Genomic DNA, 18770 nt, shown 5'->3' with positions numbered 1-18770 from the left:
CCACAAGCTTGTGGTGCTTCATTAAGGCAGCCACAGGTTAATATAGAGATGTAGGAAGCCAGACCATCAGCTGGGAGTAGGAACGGAGGAGCAGGTAAAGGGGTTGAAAGAAAAGTGAGAGGGGAGAAACTGTTGCCCAGAAGGGTGGTAAAGTGAATGGCCTAGGAAAGGGTAACATGACTGCCTGTGCCCACTTATGTGTCAGTCAGGAAATGAAATCAGATTAGTTTGTTCATGTGCTTTCTTCCAACCCTGTTTATTTGTACAAGAGAATAGGCAAGCAGCACAGAAATTTGGATTTATCTGAAGTTATCTTTCCATCAATAAAGTACAAGTGAAAAAAAGAAAACAAATATAAAGAAATGTATGATATATCTAAGGAAATTATTTTGATTTTTGATGATTCTGCTTTTTAAAAAATTGCCCTAATTTCTAAATACATCATAGAAACATCCATAGGAACAGAAAAAACATCTGTTCAATTAATTACTGAGCTGTGATGGTTAAAACATTGGCTTTCTGAAATACCAAAGATGATAGAGTCTGAGCTACTATGAGCATTTTACCAGTAAGCTGGCTGATATTTTTCACCTTTTCATTTTCAATGTATAATATTTGTCACTTGTATCAATTTTAGAATTTTGTCCTGCAGAAGAGGACAGTAACATCAGTTGAAGAAAAACTCGGTCAGAGAAATATCATATTTCCCTTCATGAAGATATATCGCTATTGCCTCATTAAATAACCTTGTATGCTGTAATATTTTTCATCATAATATCACATTAACTTAGCCGGTAGCATAGTGAATTTGAGTTACATTGTCAATTTTCAAAAGGATATTTTTATAATAAATTTTAATTATAACTACAAGTTAATACATGTGCTGCCAAAGCAAGCACAATTATAAATGTTAGTCATAAATAACTGCATATAATTTATAGATGTATGAATTATTGAGATCTATTGAATCAGATAGATAAGTTGAAAGAATAATTGATTTCATGAATACTAAACTGTGACTGTTGACAACCATAATAGTTTATGTATTTGTCCCCACCACATCAGAGAAATCAGTTGGGACAGTGTAGTTTGTTTGAGGTGATACAACATAAAAAGTAGATTAAAATGGTGGCCAAAGACAGCTGGTCACCACCTCCAAGAGTTGTTACTCGATTCCAGAATTTGCATTAATATTCAACCACTAAATCTTCTACCCTCCTATAATCAAAAACCTAGAAATCTAAAAGCCATGACATTAAGGATAAGTTTTCTCTTTTAAACCCATGCAAATGAATTAAAGTCCAAATAATAATTAGCCAATATTTCTGTACTGCTTTTATTACATGATGTACTATTCTTCTTTAATTTTTATTTTTGTATATACATATTTGCAGTACATAATGATTACGTTCCTCATGGGTAATTGGTACAAGTACATATCTCAATTCACTTTCATCACCTTCCACTCCATTCCCTCCACTCATCCTCCACCCCTTGATTCCCTTCTTTTTTGCAAAAGATCTATCTCCCTATTTCCTATTATCTGTATTTTATTTTACTAGTCATTTATATTTTGAGTCTCTCATATAAGAGAAACTATGCAATACTTAAGCTTGTGTGTCTGATTTATTTCACCAAACATTATGGTCTAAAGGTGGATTCATTTTCCTACAGATAACTCATCTTTCTTTATGGCAGAGTAATATTTCTTTGTGTATAAATATCTCACTTTCTTTATCCAGTCATCTGTTGGTGGACATGTAGCACTGTAACAAGATTAAGCTACTATAAATTGTACTGTTATAAACAAAGGTATGCATGTATCACTGTAATATGATATCTTTACTCTTTTGGGAAAATACCTAGAAGGGGAACAGCTAGGTCAAATAGAATTTCTAGTTTTAAGTTTTTGAAAAATCTCATACTGAATTCCATAATGGTTGTACTACTTTACATTCCCGCTGACAATGCAGAAGGATTTCTTTATCTCTTCAGCCTGTCCAGAATTTATTATTTGATTTCTTGATGATTGCCATTCTTTCTGCAGTAGGTTGGAATCTTAGTGTTCTTTTAATTTGCATTTCTCTAATTACTAGAGATGACGAAGCTTTTTTGCATGTATATATTGGTAATTTGTACTTCCTTCTGAGAAGTGTCTATTCATTTCACATGTAGTATTTTAAGTATTTTACAAATCTTAACTCATTTTCACTTCACCAATATGTTACAAATTACAATTATTATTCCTCTATTTCAATCAGAGAATCTGTCAAGATTTGAATCCTGGCACTCTGACCCTTGAGAGTTCCTATATATAATGTTCTATGCCACACTTAGATTATTTCAAATGTACTTTCTCTGCTGCTGAAAACCTTCATCAAAAGCACTTTTTTTCCTTTAAATGGTACTCTTTGGTTGTAAGAGAATAATCAATTCTCTTTAAGTTCAATTAGTTGTTAAACAGAATAGGAGATCTTCCAAAATAGCAAGTTCTTCAAAATATTAAGTGAAGAAAAACCACTCTGTACAGAATGTCTATGGTACTTTTTATGAGATGCTTTTAATTTAATTCACTTTTCTAGGGATATGTGTGTGCATGAGTGTATAAAATGCCCAGTGTATAAAATGCCCAGCATGTTCTATAGGAGGAGAAATTCCTAATAACACAGTTGTCTCTGGAGAATGAAAGAGACAAAAATCAGGGTGTCACCTAATAAGGCTTCAATCTCATTTCTAAGATTGCAACATTCATGAAGAGCACATATACCTATAATCTGTGTCTAATTGAAAGTATTTCGTGCTTCTCTTTTGAGTTTTCTTAATTCTTTTTTTTTTTTTGGTACCGGGGATCAAACTCGGGTCCTTGTGCTTGCAAGACAGGTGACAGAACTATTGAACTAAATCCCCAGCCCCAAGTTTTCTTAATTCTGATAAATGCTTCTCTATACATGTTTATCATAGTAATTCATTTCAGGAAAACCTGGCTAGCTATTCATTTATCTATACTCTTGGAAGATATTTTAAAAGAAATCATTAATTATAAATAAATTCACCATGCCCCTGTAAGGCACGGAGATTCCTGTTGTCTCACAAGAATTTAAGGATTATTTCCTGAGTTATTGTATGAATCTGGGTTTTCAGAATGTTTGATTATTTTATTGAGAGCTTTTATGTGGTTTTTGTTAAGATTTTTTATGTCTAGTCATAATCTTCTTTAAATCCTTAATTGCAGTGCATTCCTAAAATATTTGTCATTCAAATTCTTGTGGCTAGTTCCTTCTTCTTAAAAAAATAGTCATTAAAAGAAAAAAAAGGCTAAATCCTATTTCTTGTTGGAACTGTTTCCTTCAAGCTGCTCTATAGGCTGGGGCGTCTCTGTTCAGACTTGTTGAACTAGTTTCATTTCAACTACTTGTAATTTGTTTCCTTATTTCTTACAGTGGTACATCTCTAATATTGCTAGAGATGTCATAAGGCCGATTAGAAGGTCGAGTTCAGTGGGTGCAGACCTACAAGATCATATTCCTCTTGTTGATGATGTATCGGTAAGTTAACTCTCTTTTGCAAATGTCTCATTTTCTGTAATGTCAGTGGCTAGATGCCTCATGCCAGGCTGTTGGTGTGGTATCTTTAGTGGATTTAATCAGCTTGTGACATTTCTAGAACTTTTATAGCAGTTTGGATTAATTAACCTCTTTGTTTAAAGTCATTTTATTTTGCATAAAAAGCTCTTATCACCATTATTCATGTTGCCAAGTTCAATAATTAATAGTTGGGATTTTAGAAGTTTATGAAAACTTACATTATCTGGTATCCTGACTGATTCTGAGACAGGGAAATTGTCATTTGTACTACAGCAAGCACTCCTTTTGTCAAATTTACTTTTTATATTCCCTTTCCTTTAGCTGTTTTTCTACTACTTCATGGCCAGTCCTTGTGCACTAATGCAGATTAGGAAGTCACTAGCTGCAAAAATACCTGTCTCCATTATAGACCACCCCAGACTTCCTTGAAGGAGAATGAGAACATAAGAGACCAAATTGGACAAAACATGTCTAAAATTTTTCCTGTCACATATTGAAGAAAAAGGAAAACATGATTTGTTTGGATTTTTTTCCAAAATGAGTTTTCTCATATGCAAAGAAGAGGAAAATATAAGATTTTTGGCATAGTTTCATGCGTAATAAAAATAGTGATTTTGAACAATCATAATGATATTTCGCCATTGTTTACATATATACTAATTTTCCAAACATTTTAATCCATTTTATTTCATTTCAGCATTAAACAGCTTTGTGAATTCTTTAGGACAGGTGTCATTAACACCCAAAAGATTGAATCTGAAGGTGCTTCTCTGGGTCAGACACTAGAATTATAGCTCTAATCCCTGGGTCTTCAACTCCTTAAAGTCCAGTCTTCCTTATTAATTGCTGCCTCTTGAGGTGGCAAAAACACCACCTAGGGAATTTCAGAGATGAGAACTAGATAAACATTGGCCACTAGGTTAATGAACATCCCTGGACATCCACATTCATATGACACACATTTGTATTAGTCCTTTAGAGAGTGCACAGCCATTGTCAAATGGTCACAGAAACTTAGAAAAGATCTTCAGTGCTTCACACAGAATTAGTATTCCATAAATATTTACTGAACAAACAAATGTAATATCTAGCACTAATGTTTTACTTACTTATTAAAACTCATTGTTTTAGAAAATTTATATCCCAAGTTTATGGAAATCATGGTTTGTAAAAAATAAGACCTCCAACTGCTCATATTTCATATTCCCAAAATTAGTCTTTTAAAAATACTAAGACTAATAATGATAGGCAGCAAAAGCACTCTTTTCTAATGAACACTGTACTTACGGAAATGTTTACAGCTTAGGGGAAGTAAATTACAGGAGTAAGATTAGTGGTCAGTGCATTGGACAGCATTAACACAGGTTAATAAAGGAGGCAGTGAGAAACAATGACTGGTTATGGTTTCTTGAAGCCAAGTTTCTGGCACACTACTCCAGAATTTGTAGGACTGCAGGAGATGGCAGGTCACACTCAAGTTGGTGAAAGAGTTGAAGAAAAGCAAATGCATGATAACTACTAGGACATCCTATGTCTCACTCATTCTAAAATATATTGTACAGTAATTTCACTGTTCCCATTTCTGTATTAAAAAGAAACACAATGTGGAAGCTGTATTAAAGTCATATTCATCTTATTTGTGCTATCATGTGATCTGCTTCTCTGTAATACATGTTTTTAGTGTAGCAACTTTTGGGTGACCATACCTAATGTGTTCTAAAACTCTTCTTATTAATTACTCAACTAATTACTAATTTATCAATTGAATATTGCCCATGCAATAAATTCATAGTGCCTATTGTGTACCACATATACATTAGTTAATTAATTCTACTTTGTAGATGAAGAAAGTAATTATCCCTATATCACAAGCTAATGAGAAGAACTAGAATTTGAATCTGTCAGGGGAGCCAAATCTTAAAAACTTGAAACTTAACTAACAGGTTATCCTTACATTTACTTCTTTTACTACAATTTTTAAGAGAAAAAAATCTATTCTTTAATTCAAAATTTGAGTAAAACGTTCGCAGAACTAGTTATACTGTAGGTTTCTCTCTAGTCAATAGATTGAAATACATGTTCATATCACTGAGATTTGTTTTGTTTTGTTTTTGAAACAAGGTCTTATAATGTAGTGCAGACCAGCCTTGAACTCATAATCCTACTGCCTCGGCCTTCTGAGTGCTGAGGTTACAAGTATGAGCTAATACACCTAGTTATCATTGAGATTTAAAGGCAAATTTATAACATCCTCTTCTTGATTGTACTTCCCTTTTCCAACTGCCTGGTATACAGTGAATAATATTTAGTAGATTCAAGGTGTAGAATGTCAGACAGACCTAGAGTACATAGAAACTAAGATTATAGGACTTTATGATCAGATAAATACATAATTCCTTTGTGGGTAGTGATATATTTGTAATTATTATAATAACAGATATAATTTATTACCTATTTACTAAATGTGAATCATTTTGTATGTGTTATCTTATTGATTATTTACAATCCTGGTATAAGTTAGGCCTAGTTTACAGGGGAGGAAGGAAAATTGGCCCAGATCACAGTTACTGAATTTCACATGGAATCTATCCACAACTTTCTATCCCAAACACATTAATAGATCTGTCCTAAAATGTCCTGGACAATGACAGGAAATTGACCCACTGGTGATACACAAATAATATAAGCAACATTTGAGTAGTATTCTACTGAAGGTTCTCAAGTCCATTATCAGGGTGATCTGGTTACAAACAGGACAATTGCTTTGGAGTCCACCAGGCAAGGCATTCTGTGCCCTTGGCTCTGGGTTGTGCTGCTTTTCCTGTTTGAACCTGTTTCCTAATTAGCAAAATGGCAACAAAAAGGGAGTCCTAATCTGCCATACTGTGGCAGCAATTATGTGAGATCACCTGAATGAAAACTCCTAGCTCAGACCAGGGCTTACTATGTGCTAGAGTCCTTCATTCACTCACCTCATGGATTCACATGTCTGGGAAGTAGTTATTAGCAGCATTTCACAGGTAAGAAAACTGAAGCTCATAGGGGTTTCTCAAAACACGAGTCACAACCAGGATCTGAAGGCAGAGTCTTCGGACCCTAAAAAGTAGGTTTCTATTTGCATACCAGAGTCCCTATAGAAAATGGTACCAGAGGGATGGAAAATTAGAGAACTTTCAAAAGGTAAGTCTCATAATTGTTAACCTAATAGAAATTTATTATTTGTGCTATTTTTGAATATTTACAGATAATAAGCATATAATACTTCATCATTTTCAATCTAATAGCAGAGACTGAGACAAAATATTCAATGTTATACCATGAATTGCATATGGTGAGGAACATGTCTTATTCCTTTCTATTTCTCTAAGTCTAGTATGATGCCCAAAACATAGAATGTTGTGGAGAACAAATATGTGTAGGTGGGTAAATGGATGCATAAGTGAAAAAAATAAAGGAGAAATAAGAGATATTAGAATAGGTGATCACTCCTTAAAAGTAATTTATTAGGAGATATATAGATATATATATATTTAGATGATATGAATATAGATGTAGATTTCATTTTGCATACATGTAAGCTTAACCTCCAATTTGATACATACCTTATAAATTTTAATAGTTGATACTACAACTTGTGCCAAAAAATGTCTTAAAGCTAAATACACACACACACACACACACACACACACACCATATAACAACTTTGAGTACAATCTTATCAAGGAAAGTAGAACCATTTTGATTTTAGTTTAGCATATGGTGAGAAATATGGGTCTAGTTTTAGTCTTTGGCATGTAAAAACCCAGTTTTTCCAGCATCACTTATTAAAGAGAATATATTTCCTCCAGTGTTTGGCCCTTTGTCAAAGATAAGGTGGCTGAGTGTGTTTGGTGTTGTTTCTACATCTTCTAGTCTGTTGCATTGATCCTCTGTTCTGCTTTTTGCCAGTATCATGCTGTTTTTATCACAGTAGCTCTGTAGTATAGTTTCAAGTCAAGAATTGTGATGCTCCCTGCCTTGCCCTGGTTGCCTAGAATTGCTTTGACTATTCCAGATTTCTTCTGGTTCCAAATGAATTTCAAGAATGTTTTCTCTAGTTCTGTGAGATATGCTAATGGTATTTTGATTGGGATTGCATTAAATCTGTATCAAATTTTGGGATATGGCCATTTTAACTATGTTGGCTCTTCCTACCCAAGAGCAGGAGCTATCTTTCCATTTTCCAATATCTGCTTTGATCTCCTTTTTCAGACTACTATAATTTTCAATGTATAGGGTTTTATTTCCTTTGGTAGTCTGATTCTTAAGTATTTCATTTTTTTGATGATATTATGAAAGGTGTTGTTTCCCTAATTTCTTTCTCAGTGAGTTTGTTATTTGTGTACAGGAGTGCTATTTGAGTGGTGACTTTGTATCCAGCTATGCTACTGAATTTGGTTATTAAATCTAAACGTTTTTTGGTGAAGTTTTTGGGATCTTCTATGTAGAGAATAATGTCATCTGTGAATAATGATAATTTAACTTCTTTCCTATCTTTATTCTTTTTATTTCCTTTTCTTCTTTAATTTCTCTGGCTAATGTTCCCAGAACTACATTGAATAGGAGTGGTGATAGTGGTCATCTTTTTCTTAGTCCTGATTTTAGAGTGAAAGCTTTCAATTTTTGACCAATTATTATTTTGGCTCTTGATATATAGATTTTATCAGATTGAGGTAAAGACCATCTATTCCAATTTTCTGTAAGTTTTTATCATGAATTAATGCTGGACTTTTTCAAATGTTTTTTCTGTGTCTATTGAGATGATCACATGATTTTTTGTCTTTGGCTCTGTTGATATGGTGTATTACATTTATTGATTTGTATGTGTTGAACTATCCCTGCATCCCTGGGATGAATCCTACTTGGTCATGGTGTATGATCTTCTTAATGATTTGTTGCATTCTATTTGCCAATATCTTACTGAGGATTTTTGCATCTAGGTTAATTAGGGAGATTGGCCTGTAGTTTTCTTTTTTGGTTGTATCCTTCTCTGGTTTTGATTTCAGGATAATACTTGCTTCCAGGAATGAACACTGAATCTGCTGGAAGAGAGAATAGGTAGAACTCTTGAGGACATAGGGATAGGCAAAGACTTCATGAACAAAACCCAGGCTACATGGGAAATAGTGCAAAGAATCAACAACTGGAATCTCATTCTATTAAAATGTTTTTGCACCACAAAAGAAATCACCAATAGACTGAACTAATAGAGTGGGAAAAAATTTTAGCTAGTAGTCCCTCAGATAAAGGACTAATATCTAGAACATATGAAGAATTAAAAAAAATCAAACCCCTCAAATTTAAAGACCCGATCCAAAAGTGGGCATCTGAGATGAATACATATTTCTCAGATGAAGAAGTACAAATGGCAAATAAATATACTGGAAAATGTTCAACATCACTGGTCATCTGAGAAATATAAATTAAAACAATGCTGACATTCCATCTCATCCCAGAATGAATGGCTAAGATCAAGAAATCAATCAACAACATATGCTGGCAGGGCTGTGGGGAATAAAGAATCCTGCTCCACTGTTGCTGGGAGTGTAGACTGGTGCAGCTGCTATGGCGATTCCTCAGAAAATTAGGACTACAGGCCCCATTTGACCCAGCTATTCCCCTGCTGAGTATCTTCCCAAACAATTAAAAGTATCATACCACAAAGATATATTGCTCCCATTTTTATAGCGACACAGTTTGTAATAGCTTAATCTTGGAAACAACCCAAATGCCCATCAACCAATAAATGTATTAAAAAGATGTGGTTCTTTTTATACAATAGAATAAAGAAAAATAAACTTGAGACATTTATAGCTTAGGGGATGCACCTTGAGACTATACTCTTAAGTGAAATAAACTGGACACACTTGTAAATATCAATCACATTGTCTCTTTGGCATGAGAAACTAAAAGGTTAAATAAAGACCAAAATGTAAAATAGGTAATGTGAATTAGGAAAAAAAATGTTCAAAAAGAAAAAGAAACTGTGAAGGGGAGGGGGGAAAAAGGCAGGGAAAAGAAAATAACAAGAAAAGAAGGAAAAAATGGAAACAAAGCTTTTGTAAATAAGGAGGGAAGGGCAGTTGAAGGGAAGGGTGGGGATTGGGAGAAAAAAAGGAATTAAGATATACAATGCGCAGGTACAAAGTCCCTTTGATGATTGTGCTTGTTATTTATATTTAAATTGTGCCAATAAAATTAATTTTTAAAAAAAGAAAAGTAGAACTATTTCATGATAAATTTTGTTCAATTTCTGTTAACAATCCTTTATTTCCTTATACTGTTCTTGTCAAATACTATCTTCCTTTTGTTGTGTCACTCTGGGCTACAGCAGAACACGTTGTTGTTGTTGTTGTTGTTGTTGTTGTTGATTCATGTTTCATTAGAAACATCCTGGACACTACGTGACACGTATCTATCTGAGCTCCTTTCAGGGGGGGCAATTCCAAGATGTCATTAAAATCCAAAATCTTACTGGTACCAGAATTAGGTACAGTATATATCCTCATACTGAAATAGTAATTTTCTCAGCATGAGTGATTTCTGTTAAGTGTGTAAAAATAATAAAAACAAAAAGATTAACAACAGCTTGCATTTGTTTATTTTTTACTGTATGCCAATCATTTTGTATGTATTAATGTATTTAATCCTATAACTATTAATTTTATTTCCATTTTACAAATGGGGAGAGCAAGACACAGAAAGGCCAGTGCCTTGCCTCACATTGCAGAGCTAGCAAGTGGCAGGGCTGGAATTTGGACTCAATTAGTTTGGGCAGTGAGATTTGGCTTTTATTCATGCTGTACTATTTTATACTAATTATAAATCAGTTCAATCATTTTTCATTCATTTAAACTACTTGTGATTGTGTTCTATCACTAATACAATGTATAAGCTCCATGACTCTATATTTTACTGTGATCTCAAGATGAAGAGCTAAATCCTTGTGTATCTTAGGATATCACTAGAAAAGACTCACTGATCACTGACAGGGTTCCCTAGAAGGCATAAGAACCTGAAGTTAATTTCATTGATGAGAGTTTGGTAAATGCTAGATGAAAGACAGGTCTTCAAGAACATGGGTAAATTCAGCCCAGCAGCCAGAGGTAATGAGCAGGAGCTGCTGTGTCCCATCAGGACATGATCCTCCACAGTGATGACATGCATCCTCAGAGCATCATGGAGAATTGGCCTCCGTCCCCTCAGCTTCACGCCCTCCTCTGCCAGCCTCACACTTCTCACAGTCATGCTGATTTTTTTTCCAGTTCACCCAATTTTCATCTCTGGAGCCAGGGTAACAGCATTTCCTGAGAGAGATGAGGATTGAAAGTCTTTTATTTTCTGAGTTCTTGATTTTTCTTCTTGGACACCCTCAACTCAGCTTGGTCTGAATATTTTCATCATTTTCTGCCGAAAATTTTCTTTGGTCTGGACTCACAATGATATTTTATCAAATGTTGCATTTCTCTTTGCCCTCAATCTTGCCTACACTGTCACTTATATCTGGGAACTAGATACCAGAGAATATACTAAGATTTCTCAGTTTCTTTCTTCATCAATCTTTTTAACAACAAAAGTATGCCATGGACCAACATAGGGTTGAGAACACATCTTTGAAACTGTTATGTGGAATGCAAGATCCCAAAAAGTATCGGGAGAGATGGTGACAAAAAAAAGGATATTTGAAAACCTTTTATTTCACTCCAATTCAGCAAATTTTTTTTTCAAGTATCTAAGAGATGGGTGATGTAGAGTAGGTACTGGTGTTCTATCAGCAGTACATAGCCGCACTATGTATCTGGAGTACATAGAAAACCAGGACAGAAAACCTGCCCATCTTTACTCTCCTTTGAGATCATTACAGGTTCTAACACTTTTGGAAGTGAGGATCCTATTTAACTTCACTTAAACTGTTTATTACCAAACCTATTTGAATATGGAAAATGTCCCACCCTTCATTCCTTGGGAACAATGCCTAAGAAATACCCCAATGTTCTATATGACTTATTCACTATCTTCAGGATCTTGTACACCACAGGGAAAGAAAATATGTGTACACATAGATAGCAAGAATTAAAATACACTGAGTCCATTTGGAAGAATGAAAAAAGTATCAAATTAAATAAAATCCATTAGTCTACAGACTTCCCCAAATATGGCCATTCATTTTTCCTGATTGTCCCTCTTCAAAACCCTCCTGCCTTCCACATTAGCGCTGTTAATATAATGGAATCCTCTCTCCAGAAGGAAAATAAGGGATCCTAAATTTGTGCATGCAAATTTAAAAATTAAATTTAAAAATTTAAATGTAAATTTAATTTAAAAATTAAAACAATATGCGTGCAAATTTAAAGCTAGATATTTATTTATCAGAGGACATGAAGTCACTGAAATGATTGTTTTCCTTGCAGCAAAAAGCTGAGCTTCTCAGAGGAACCACAGTTCTTACGAAGGAGCTTCTGGTTCCATTAGAACTTCCCCTTCCCCTAAGGATTGAGTTCCAGGCTAGGAAAAAAGGAGCAAAGTTTTCTGCATACATTGCCTCCTTGGAATACATCTAGTACCTTTTTAAAGTTACATGAGAGGTAGGTAAACTTGTAGGTTGTCCCAGAAGCTGTGCAACAATTCCTTTGTGTATGAGAACATACACTTTGAACTTCAAAAACATTTTATGTTTTTATGAAGACTTATTCAAACATAACTGATCTATAAATGAGCATTTTCATCTATATTTGTATAATAATAATATATTTATAAGATAGCAGGAAAAACAATCCCGAAGAGGAAAACTTTGAAGTTTTAGATAAAATGATACAGGATATGTGATCAAAGGTGGAACAACCAGAATGGCTGCCTTTCTGGGAAGGCTTCTTTCTAGGAAATCTTTGTGGGGTAGGGATGTCACAATGTCTCTGCTTAACTCATTTTTGAATTCACATACATGAAAATCCTCAAGGACCTGAATATTGCAATGCAGACTGTTAACAATTCATACTGCTCTATATATTATTCAAAGGTATATCCTCTAGTCTGCAAGACCGCAGAAAGTAAAACCACAAAAATCATCTAATTATTACCAATTTTCTTTCATAGAACCTTAGAGAAAACTTTCTATGAATACATCCTTCTAAAAACAGAATAATAAAACTTAATGACTGTGTAATCGCCATGATAAATGGGGTTTCATAGAGATTATAGAATGTATTGCTAAGAATAAGGATCATCTGTACCTCCTCTTTCTCTAGAATGCTGAGAGCCAATTTGGCCATGACAGGGGATTGACTTTTATTCTTTTCCCATTTAAGAGTTTCTTTTGTATTCCTAAAATTATTACTTGAATAAAATATCCTTATCTCTACTCAGAGTCTAGACACCAAAAGGTTTTATTAAGTGTACTTCTTTTAAAATCTGAGGTGATATTAGGCAAATGATTAACATGGCTTATCCAGAAAAGGCAATGTGATGATACATTTTATGTATTGTTTGTTTATGTCTATAAAAGTTGGGAGTAGATTCAAAGTTTATTCATATAGGATCAAGTAGCTACAGATTTGACAGTCCTCCTGCTGCTCTTATGATGTGATGTCGTACATTGCATGGACTATATTGCCTACTGGTTTTTGCTGAAGAACAAACACTCTAAATGACAACTTTTTACCCTAGTTTTTTGGGAACCATTTCCCCCAGGTACTTAAGGCTCCTCTTGGGGGGGTTGGTAATGTGACTGCCACAGCACCTGAACAGTGCATCAGCAGATATTGAACCCTTCTTCTGCTTATGGCCCCATTGTTCGCTCTGCAACCTTGTGACTTTTTATGTCTAGGTACAATGAATTCAACCTGTCATCTACTTTTTCCAATTGTTCTATTTAGAGGAATTATATATGATTGCAAAATAGACTTCAAAGCTTGTAAATGTTCTTGAGTTCTAGCCTTTTTCCCATGGTTCTTATTGTTTTTCAATGACTTGGTGCCACATTGATAGGAACCTCTGAGAAAATGAAAAGTTCAAAAATTGAGTATGTGTGAGTGGTAATAAATATTATCAAATAATACAGTAAAAAGAAAGTCAAACTGACACTGAAAGTAACTGTGTTTTCTAAAAGTTAGAAGACTCAAGTTTGAGAAGACTGTAAGTTCTACCACATATATGGGATAAATATTCTTTTGAATATTTTCTCATTTGGAGGGTGATTAAATTATACTGAACAGTCTCTAAAATTTGTTTCACTTCTGAATTTAGTTTTCAAGCCATTAAAGAGGTTAAGTAACATCACATCAGGAGCTCCTGTTTGTTGTTATATTTGACTATATCAGATCTTGTCCATCACAGGGCATACTTGCACAAGAAGTTCTCCAGTTTTTCAGATTCTCTTTTTAATCAAATAGGGCTCACATGGTTAACTTCCATACATAACAAAATCCTGGCCTCTCAAGTTCCACTGGGTTTACTGGATAAATTTATTACTTATGCCCAAAGTAAGAGAGTGGGTTTTATATTTTAAAAAAGGCTTTATTGTAAATCAACCAATATTTATTAAAAGTTCATTTGGCAAAAGCATTGCAGAAATTTCTGTGAATCAAATATTAAAAAGAAATATCTTTTGCTCCCAAATCATTTTGGTTACCAATATATACAAATTAAATGATGAACTAATAGATGTGTAAAAATCTTTACTATAGCTGCAATTTATAGAAATGGAGCAACAGAATTAGATGACCTGAGCCCTCTCAAGCCACTTGACTTTTAACAAAGCAGGCATCTTCTCCCTCAGCCTCTGTTATATCATATGAAAAGTTGATACAATACCTGCTTGACTATCATAGATTTATAAAGTTCTTACTCTGTACCAAGAACTTCATTAGGTTTTAGTGGTAAAAGATAAGACCAGCCATCTAGCCCATTAAGAAGTTCCAGTTATCTGTAGGAAAATATTCATGCAAACAAATACTTGATACAGTGTGATGGGCATAATTGTTGATCACAAGATGCTAAAAAAAAAAGCAGACTTGTTTTCTCCTCCATAATTGTAAATATTTCCTCATTTCCTGATAAGATGCAATATAAAGTATAAAGCACACATTTGAAATTTTCTTGACAAATGAATTTAACCAATGTGTTCAAGGCCTTTCATCTAAATTTCAGCTTGCAGGAAATAAAGGAGATAGAAGAACAAGTTAATTGACACCACAGGAAAGCATTCAGTCAAGTCCAGAAGGAGAGGTATTCAAAAGGACTACTAGTTTGGTCTCTTCAGCAAGCAAATGTCATTTTAAAATGTTAAAGGAATTAGTATTCTTTTATATTAAAAAAGTCTTAAAAGACATAGTCTTTGATTATGTTCAGTTTGTACAAACCATCTATAAAAATAATGAGGAACATAAAGCAAATTTGTAGACTTGGTACTAGAAGATATTGGAAAATTACTAATTTTTAGGAGTGATAATGATGTACTGGTTATGTTGGACATATCCTAATTAATACTGATTTGGTAAAAAGTCATGATACCTTATTTCACATTATAATGCAGCAGTAAAAAAGAATGAACTAAATATAACAAAATATAATGATGGGATGAACATATGGTGCTAATATTCTCATTTTCTGTGTCTGAAACTTTTCACAATAAAGATTTAAAACAAAGTAAATAATGCAATATATTTAAAATCACTTTGTAAAAAAGCACTGGGGAAGGGAAGAATAGTCCTTTTTCAAGCAAATGTACTACTTTGGGCTCTATTGCTAAGGGCAACCAAGCCTGACCACCAAAGATGGGTCACCAAGTAGTTCTAAAAATAAGAACCGGGAGCAACATTACCATTCCAAGATTCTGATCCTTTTAATACCTCTTCTCATGTGAAGATGACCTCAACCAAAATGGGAGACAAATATAAAAACTGTAAAAGTCAAGTTAGAACAAAGGTTTACGCAAGGAAAATGAAAAAAATCTGTAACCATTAAAATGTGAGAGTAACCAAATGGCTCTGTTTTTTGCAGAACAGTAGGATTCGTCCCCCAAAACCGAGCTCTGAAGCCATGGATGATTGCCCTTCTTGTTGTCTTATCACTGACCGTGGTGGGGGTGACCATTGGTCTTCTGACTCTCTTCTCAGTCTCTGGTAGGTAAAATTAGGAATTTCACTCAGCTTGATTTTATATTGCCACAAATCTTCATTTTCATATATGTAGAAGAAAATGTTCTCTGACTTGTGACTGTCCCTGTTCAGAATATTTTGTCCTATATCCTACAAAATTTCTGTCACAACAAATAATTTTCTGAGTGCTCAGGATATTGCATTAAGCAAAGTAGAAAATTTCCTGTCTCTGTAGGCCTCCAAATATAGTATTCCTTTAAGAATCTATATGAAATATTGAAAATAGTCATTGTACAAAATTCACTAGCAGAATTTCTAGTAAAAAACTCTTACCATTTATTATACACTGAAATAAAAAACTGAAAAATTATTAAAATTGGCTCTAAAAGACCATTTGCCAAGCAGCATTTCTAGGCCAAAAGAAAAGCACATGTCTAATAAACTTCAAAATGATGGATACACAATAAATACAACACAATATTATCATTTGTTTTTAGAAAAAAATACTTTACTCTTTCCAGAACAATATTCGATATTATATTTTATTTTCTAATATAATATATATATAATTACAAATAATGGATTTTGAAATTCTCCCTTTTTATAATTCATGTGTTTTTTCAGGGCACAAATGACTTACATTTTTTGACAAATCCTCACAGTGTCATTCTCACGTAGATGTATGCGTTAAAATGACTAGCTCAGGCTGCCTACTGAAATCTTACCTGTTGCCACCCTCTACAGACTTCAAAGTGAGTGACACCTGTTTTAGGAGATGAACAGGATTTAATACCATATTTCTGGACTCCATAACACAGTTGTAGTTTATACCAATGGCAAAAGATCTCAAATCAGTTCATTTGGTTGCAAAAAAAAGTTCCCTTTACTATGAGAGCAAAGTTTGATGAAGGGAAAGATTTATTTGGACAAATAAAGCATTATGGGGTCCAGAGATGTTTAGTTTAGAAGATTCTTGTCTTGTGAACCCTATTGCTTTGCTGGATACACAATCAAGAAAGCCATGTAGTCCAATCAAGCTGCCCAAGGACCCAAGTTGCTTCATGGTGGCTCCCCTCTTTACTGCTAACTCACTGTAGAGTCTTGTTCTCCTGGGCATTACTCCTAAGATTACCAGATCCCTTGGACACCTGAACTGCTCTTTTTCAGCCTTTCCTAATAGCCATGTGGAGACCTGACAGACTTATGCCTGTTATACCCCATTCCCTCCTGCTACCTCAGAGAACTTTTTCCGTAGGCTTCTGCTCATGTATCTTTCAGCTGTGCCTGAGTCTCTCATTACAAACCAATATTTATGAAGATGTTCATCTGCTTTTGCTTTTAGTTGGTCTTTAGATTTCAACTCAGCAAAGAGTAATGTAGTAATAAATCTCCAATATCCAGAGCCAGACTGTTGGGGCTCAAAACTTTACCCAGGGGCTTAAAGTTTTATAACACAAAGCAAGTTACTTAAAGCCACTCTGTCTCTCTTGCTTATCTGTATGAAAGAGATGATGCCAATCTTAGCTGGTTGAGAATCAAATGAATTAGAGAAGTGAAGTGCACAGAAATCCTGGGAACATGGTAGACAAACAATAGCTGTCAGTTACTGTTGTTAATATGAAAAAAATTATTTTCATTATTTTTAATGAAATTCAATTATAAAAAAAGTTCAGTATATATTTAATTAATATAAGCCCCATTATAGTTAGGTCTTAGCTCATGAAATGTTTGCCCAGATCTCTTAATGTGCTACTTCTTGTTTTCACCACAGGTGACAAAATGGAATATTATCATGGGACATTTACAGTCTCAGATCTCCACATCATCAGCAATTCTGGACAAAAGATCACCTGCCAAATTAAGGACCTACAGGAGATGAGTGAAAATTTGGTAAGTCAGACAAAAATTATTGTTGGCATAAAAATGCAAGTGAAGAAATTTTTGGATCATTTCCCTTAGTTCCAAATATGTGATTTTCAGACCACTCACATAAAAATCATCTTGCAGATTTCTAGGACCTCCCAGACCTGTGAAAGCAGTATCTGATGAGATGAATAGGTGAAGACAGGGGAATAAGAGAATCCATCTGTCTAAATAGTCAGTGGTTCTGATGAATCATTTTTTCTAACTCAACCATCTCATTTAAAGATGAGAGAACTGAGTCCAAGATACCCTAGGCCACTGCTTCCCTAAGACCAGCACAATAATTACATAGTAAATGGAATGCAGATACTTCAGGCATCAAAGTCGAGTTACATGATCATGCATTACCATCAGAGCATACACAAGACCTTTCACTGGTTGTCACTATGGATTTCTTTTCTGCTATCTGCATAACATAAGCCTATATAGCTGCCCCTACAGATAGCATTCTGGGTTTCATGACTATTCTTCTATTCTATTTATATTCATTCTTGCAAAAATAGTTTCTTATGTGCACATGCTTTAACTTATATCCTGCATATAAATCATTTTTGTTCCATGTTATTTTTAACTCAGAACTTCTTTGTAAAGATCTATCCATGTTGAAAAGTGTACTTCTACTTTGTTGCTATTAACTGGTACAGGATGAGTCATAGTTTATATCATCCACATTCTACCTGCATAAATGCCTAGCACTCCAAGAAATGTTATCCTAAACAGACTCCTACTCATTCCCTTATGGCCCCATGCAAGTACTTCCAGAAGCAAATTTCTGGATCACTGGGCATGCAGATACAGTGGACTTTTGACTTATGAACTCAATTCTTTTGTGAGGAGTCGTTGTAACTCAGGTTGGTCAATTGAAGGCTTGGGCTCCTCTACAGAGCCTACAAAATCCTCTCTCCCATATACAGGCAGATCTCAGTGTCCTTAGAGAGACACTGGCCCATGGCCCAGGATTTCTCAATTAACCTCAAGAGGAAAGGATATTGTAATGTTCCTTCTAGAACCCTTTAAGAGTTAACTCTGTATCTGAGTCCATCCATCTGGAAGCACATGCGGCCAGCATTTCGGTCATAATTCAAGACATCATTCATAAGTTAAAACTAAAATTCTAGTCATAACCCAA

The 18770-nt window shown here is 34.3% G+C and overlaps 1 protein-coding gene across 2 annotated transcripts in view; it reads left to right on the top strand.

The window, feature by feature from the left end:
- The first annotated feature begins 3342 nt into the window (after positions 1-3342).
- Positions 3343-18770, top strand: part of Tmprss11a (transmembrane serine protease 11A) — a 74609-nt gene continuing 59181 nt past the window's right edge. For both annotated transcript variants that reach the window (XM_021262286.2, XM_021262283.2), the window contains exons 1-3: positions 3343-3545; positions 15621-15742; positions 17490-17608. In XM_021262286.2, coding sequence (XP_021117945.1) covers positions 3535-3545; positions 15621-15742; positions 17490-17608 — 252 coding nt within the window. In that variant the 5' untranslated portion in view covers positions 3343-3534. The remainder of the gene's footprint in view (positions 3546-15620; positions 15743-17489; positions 17609-18770) is intronic.

The sequence above is a fragment of the Heterocephalus glaber genome, unplaced genomic scaffold (genome assembly GCF_053883595.1).
Source record: "Heterocephalus glaber isolate CG9 unplaced genomic scaffold, H.glaber_assembly_v1.0 deba00001509, whole genome shotgun sequence".
Taxonomy (NCBI): Eukaryota; Metazoa; Chordata; class Mammalia; order Rodentia; family Bathyergidae; genus Heterocephalus; species Heterocephalus glaber.
The sequence above is the reverse complement of the archived record's forward strand: the minus strand, read 5'-3'. Positions and strand labels throughout refer to the sequence as shown.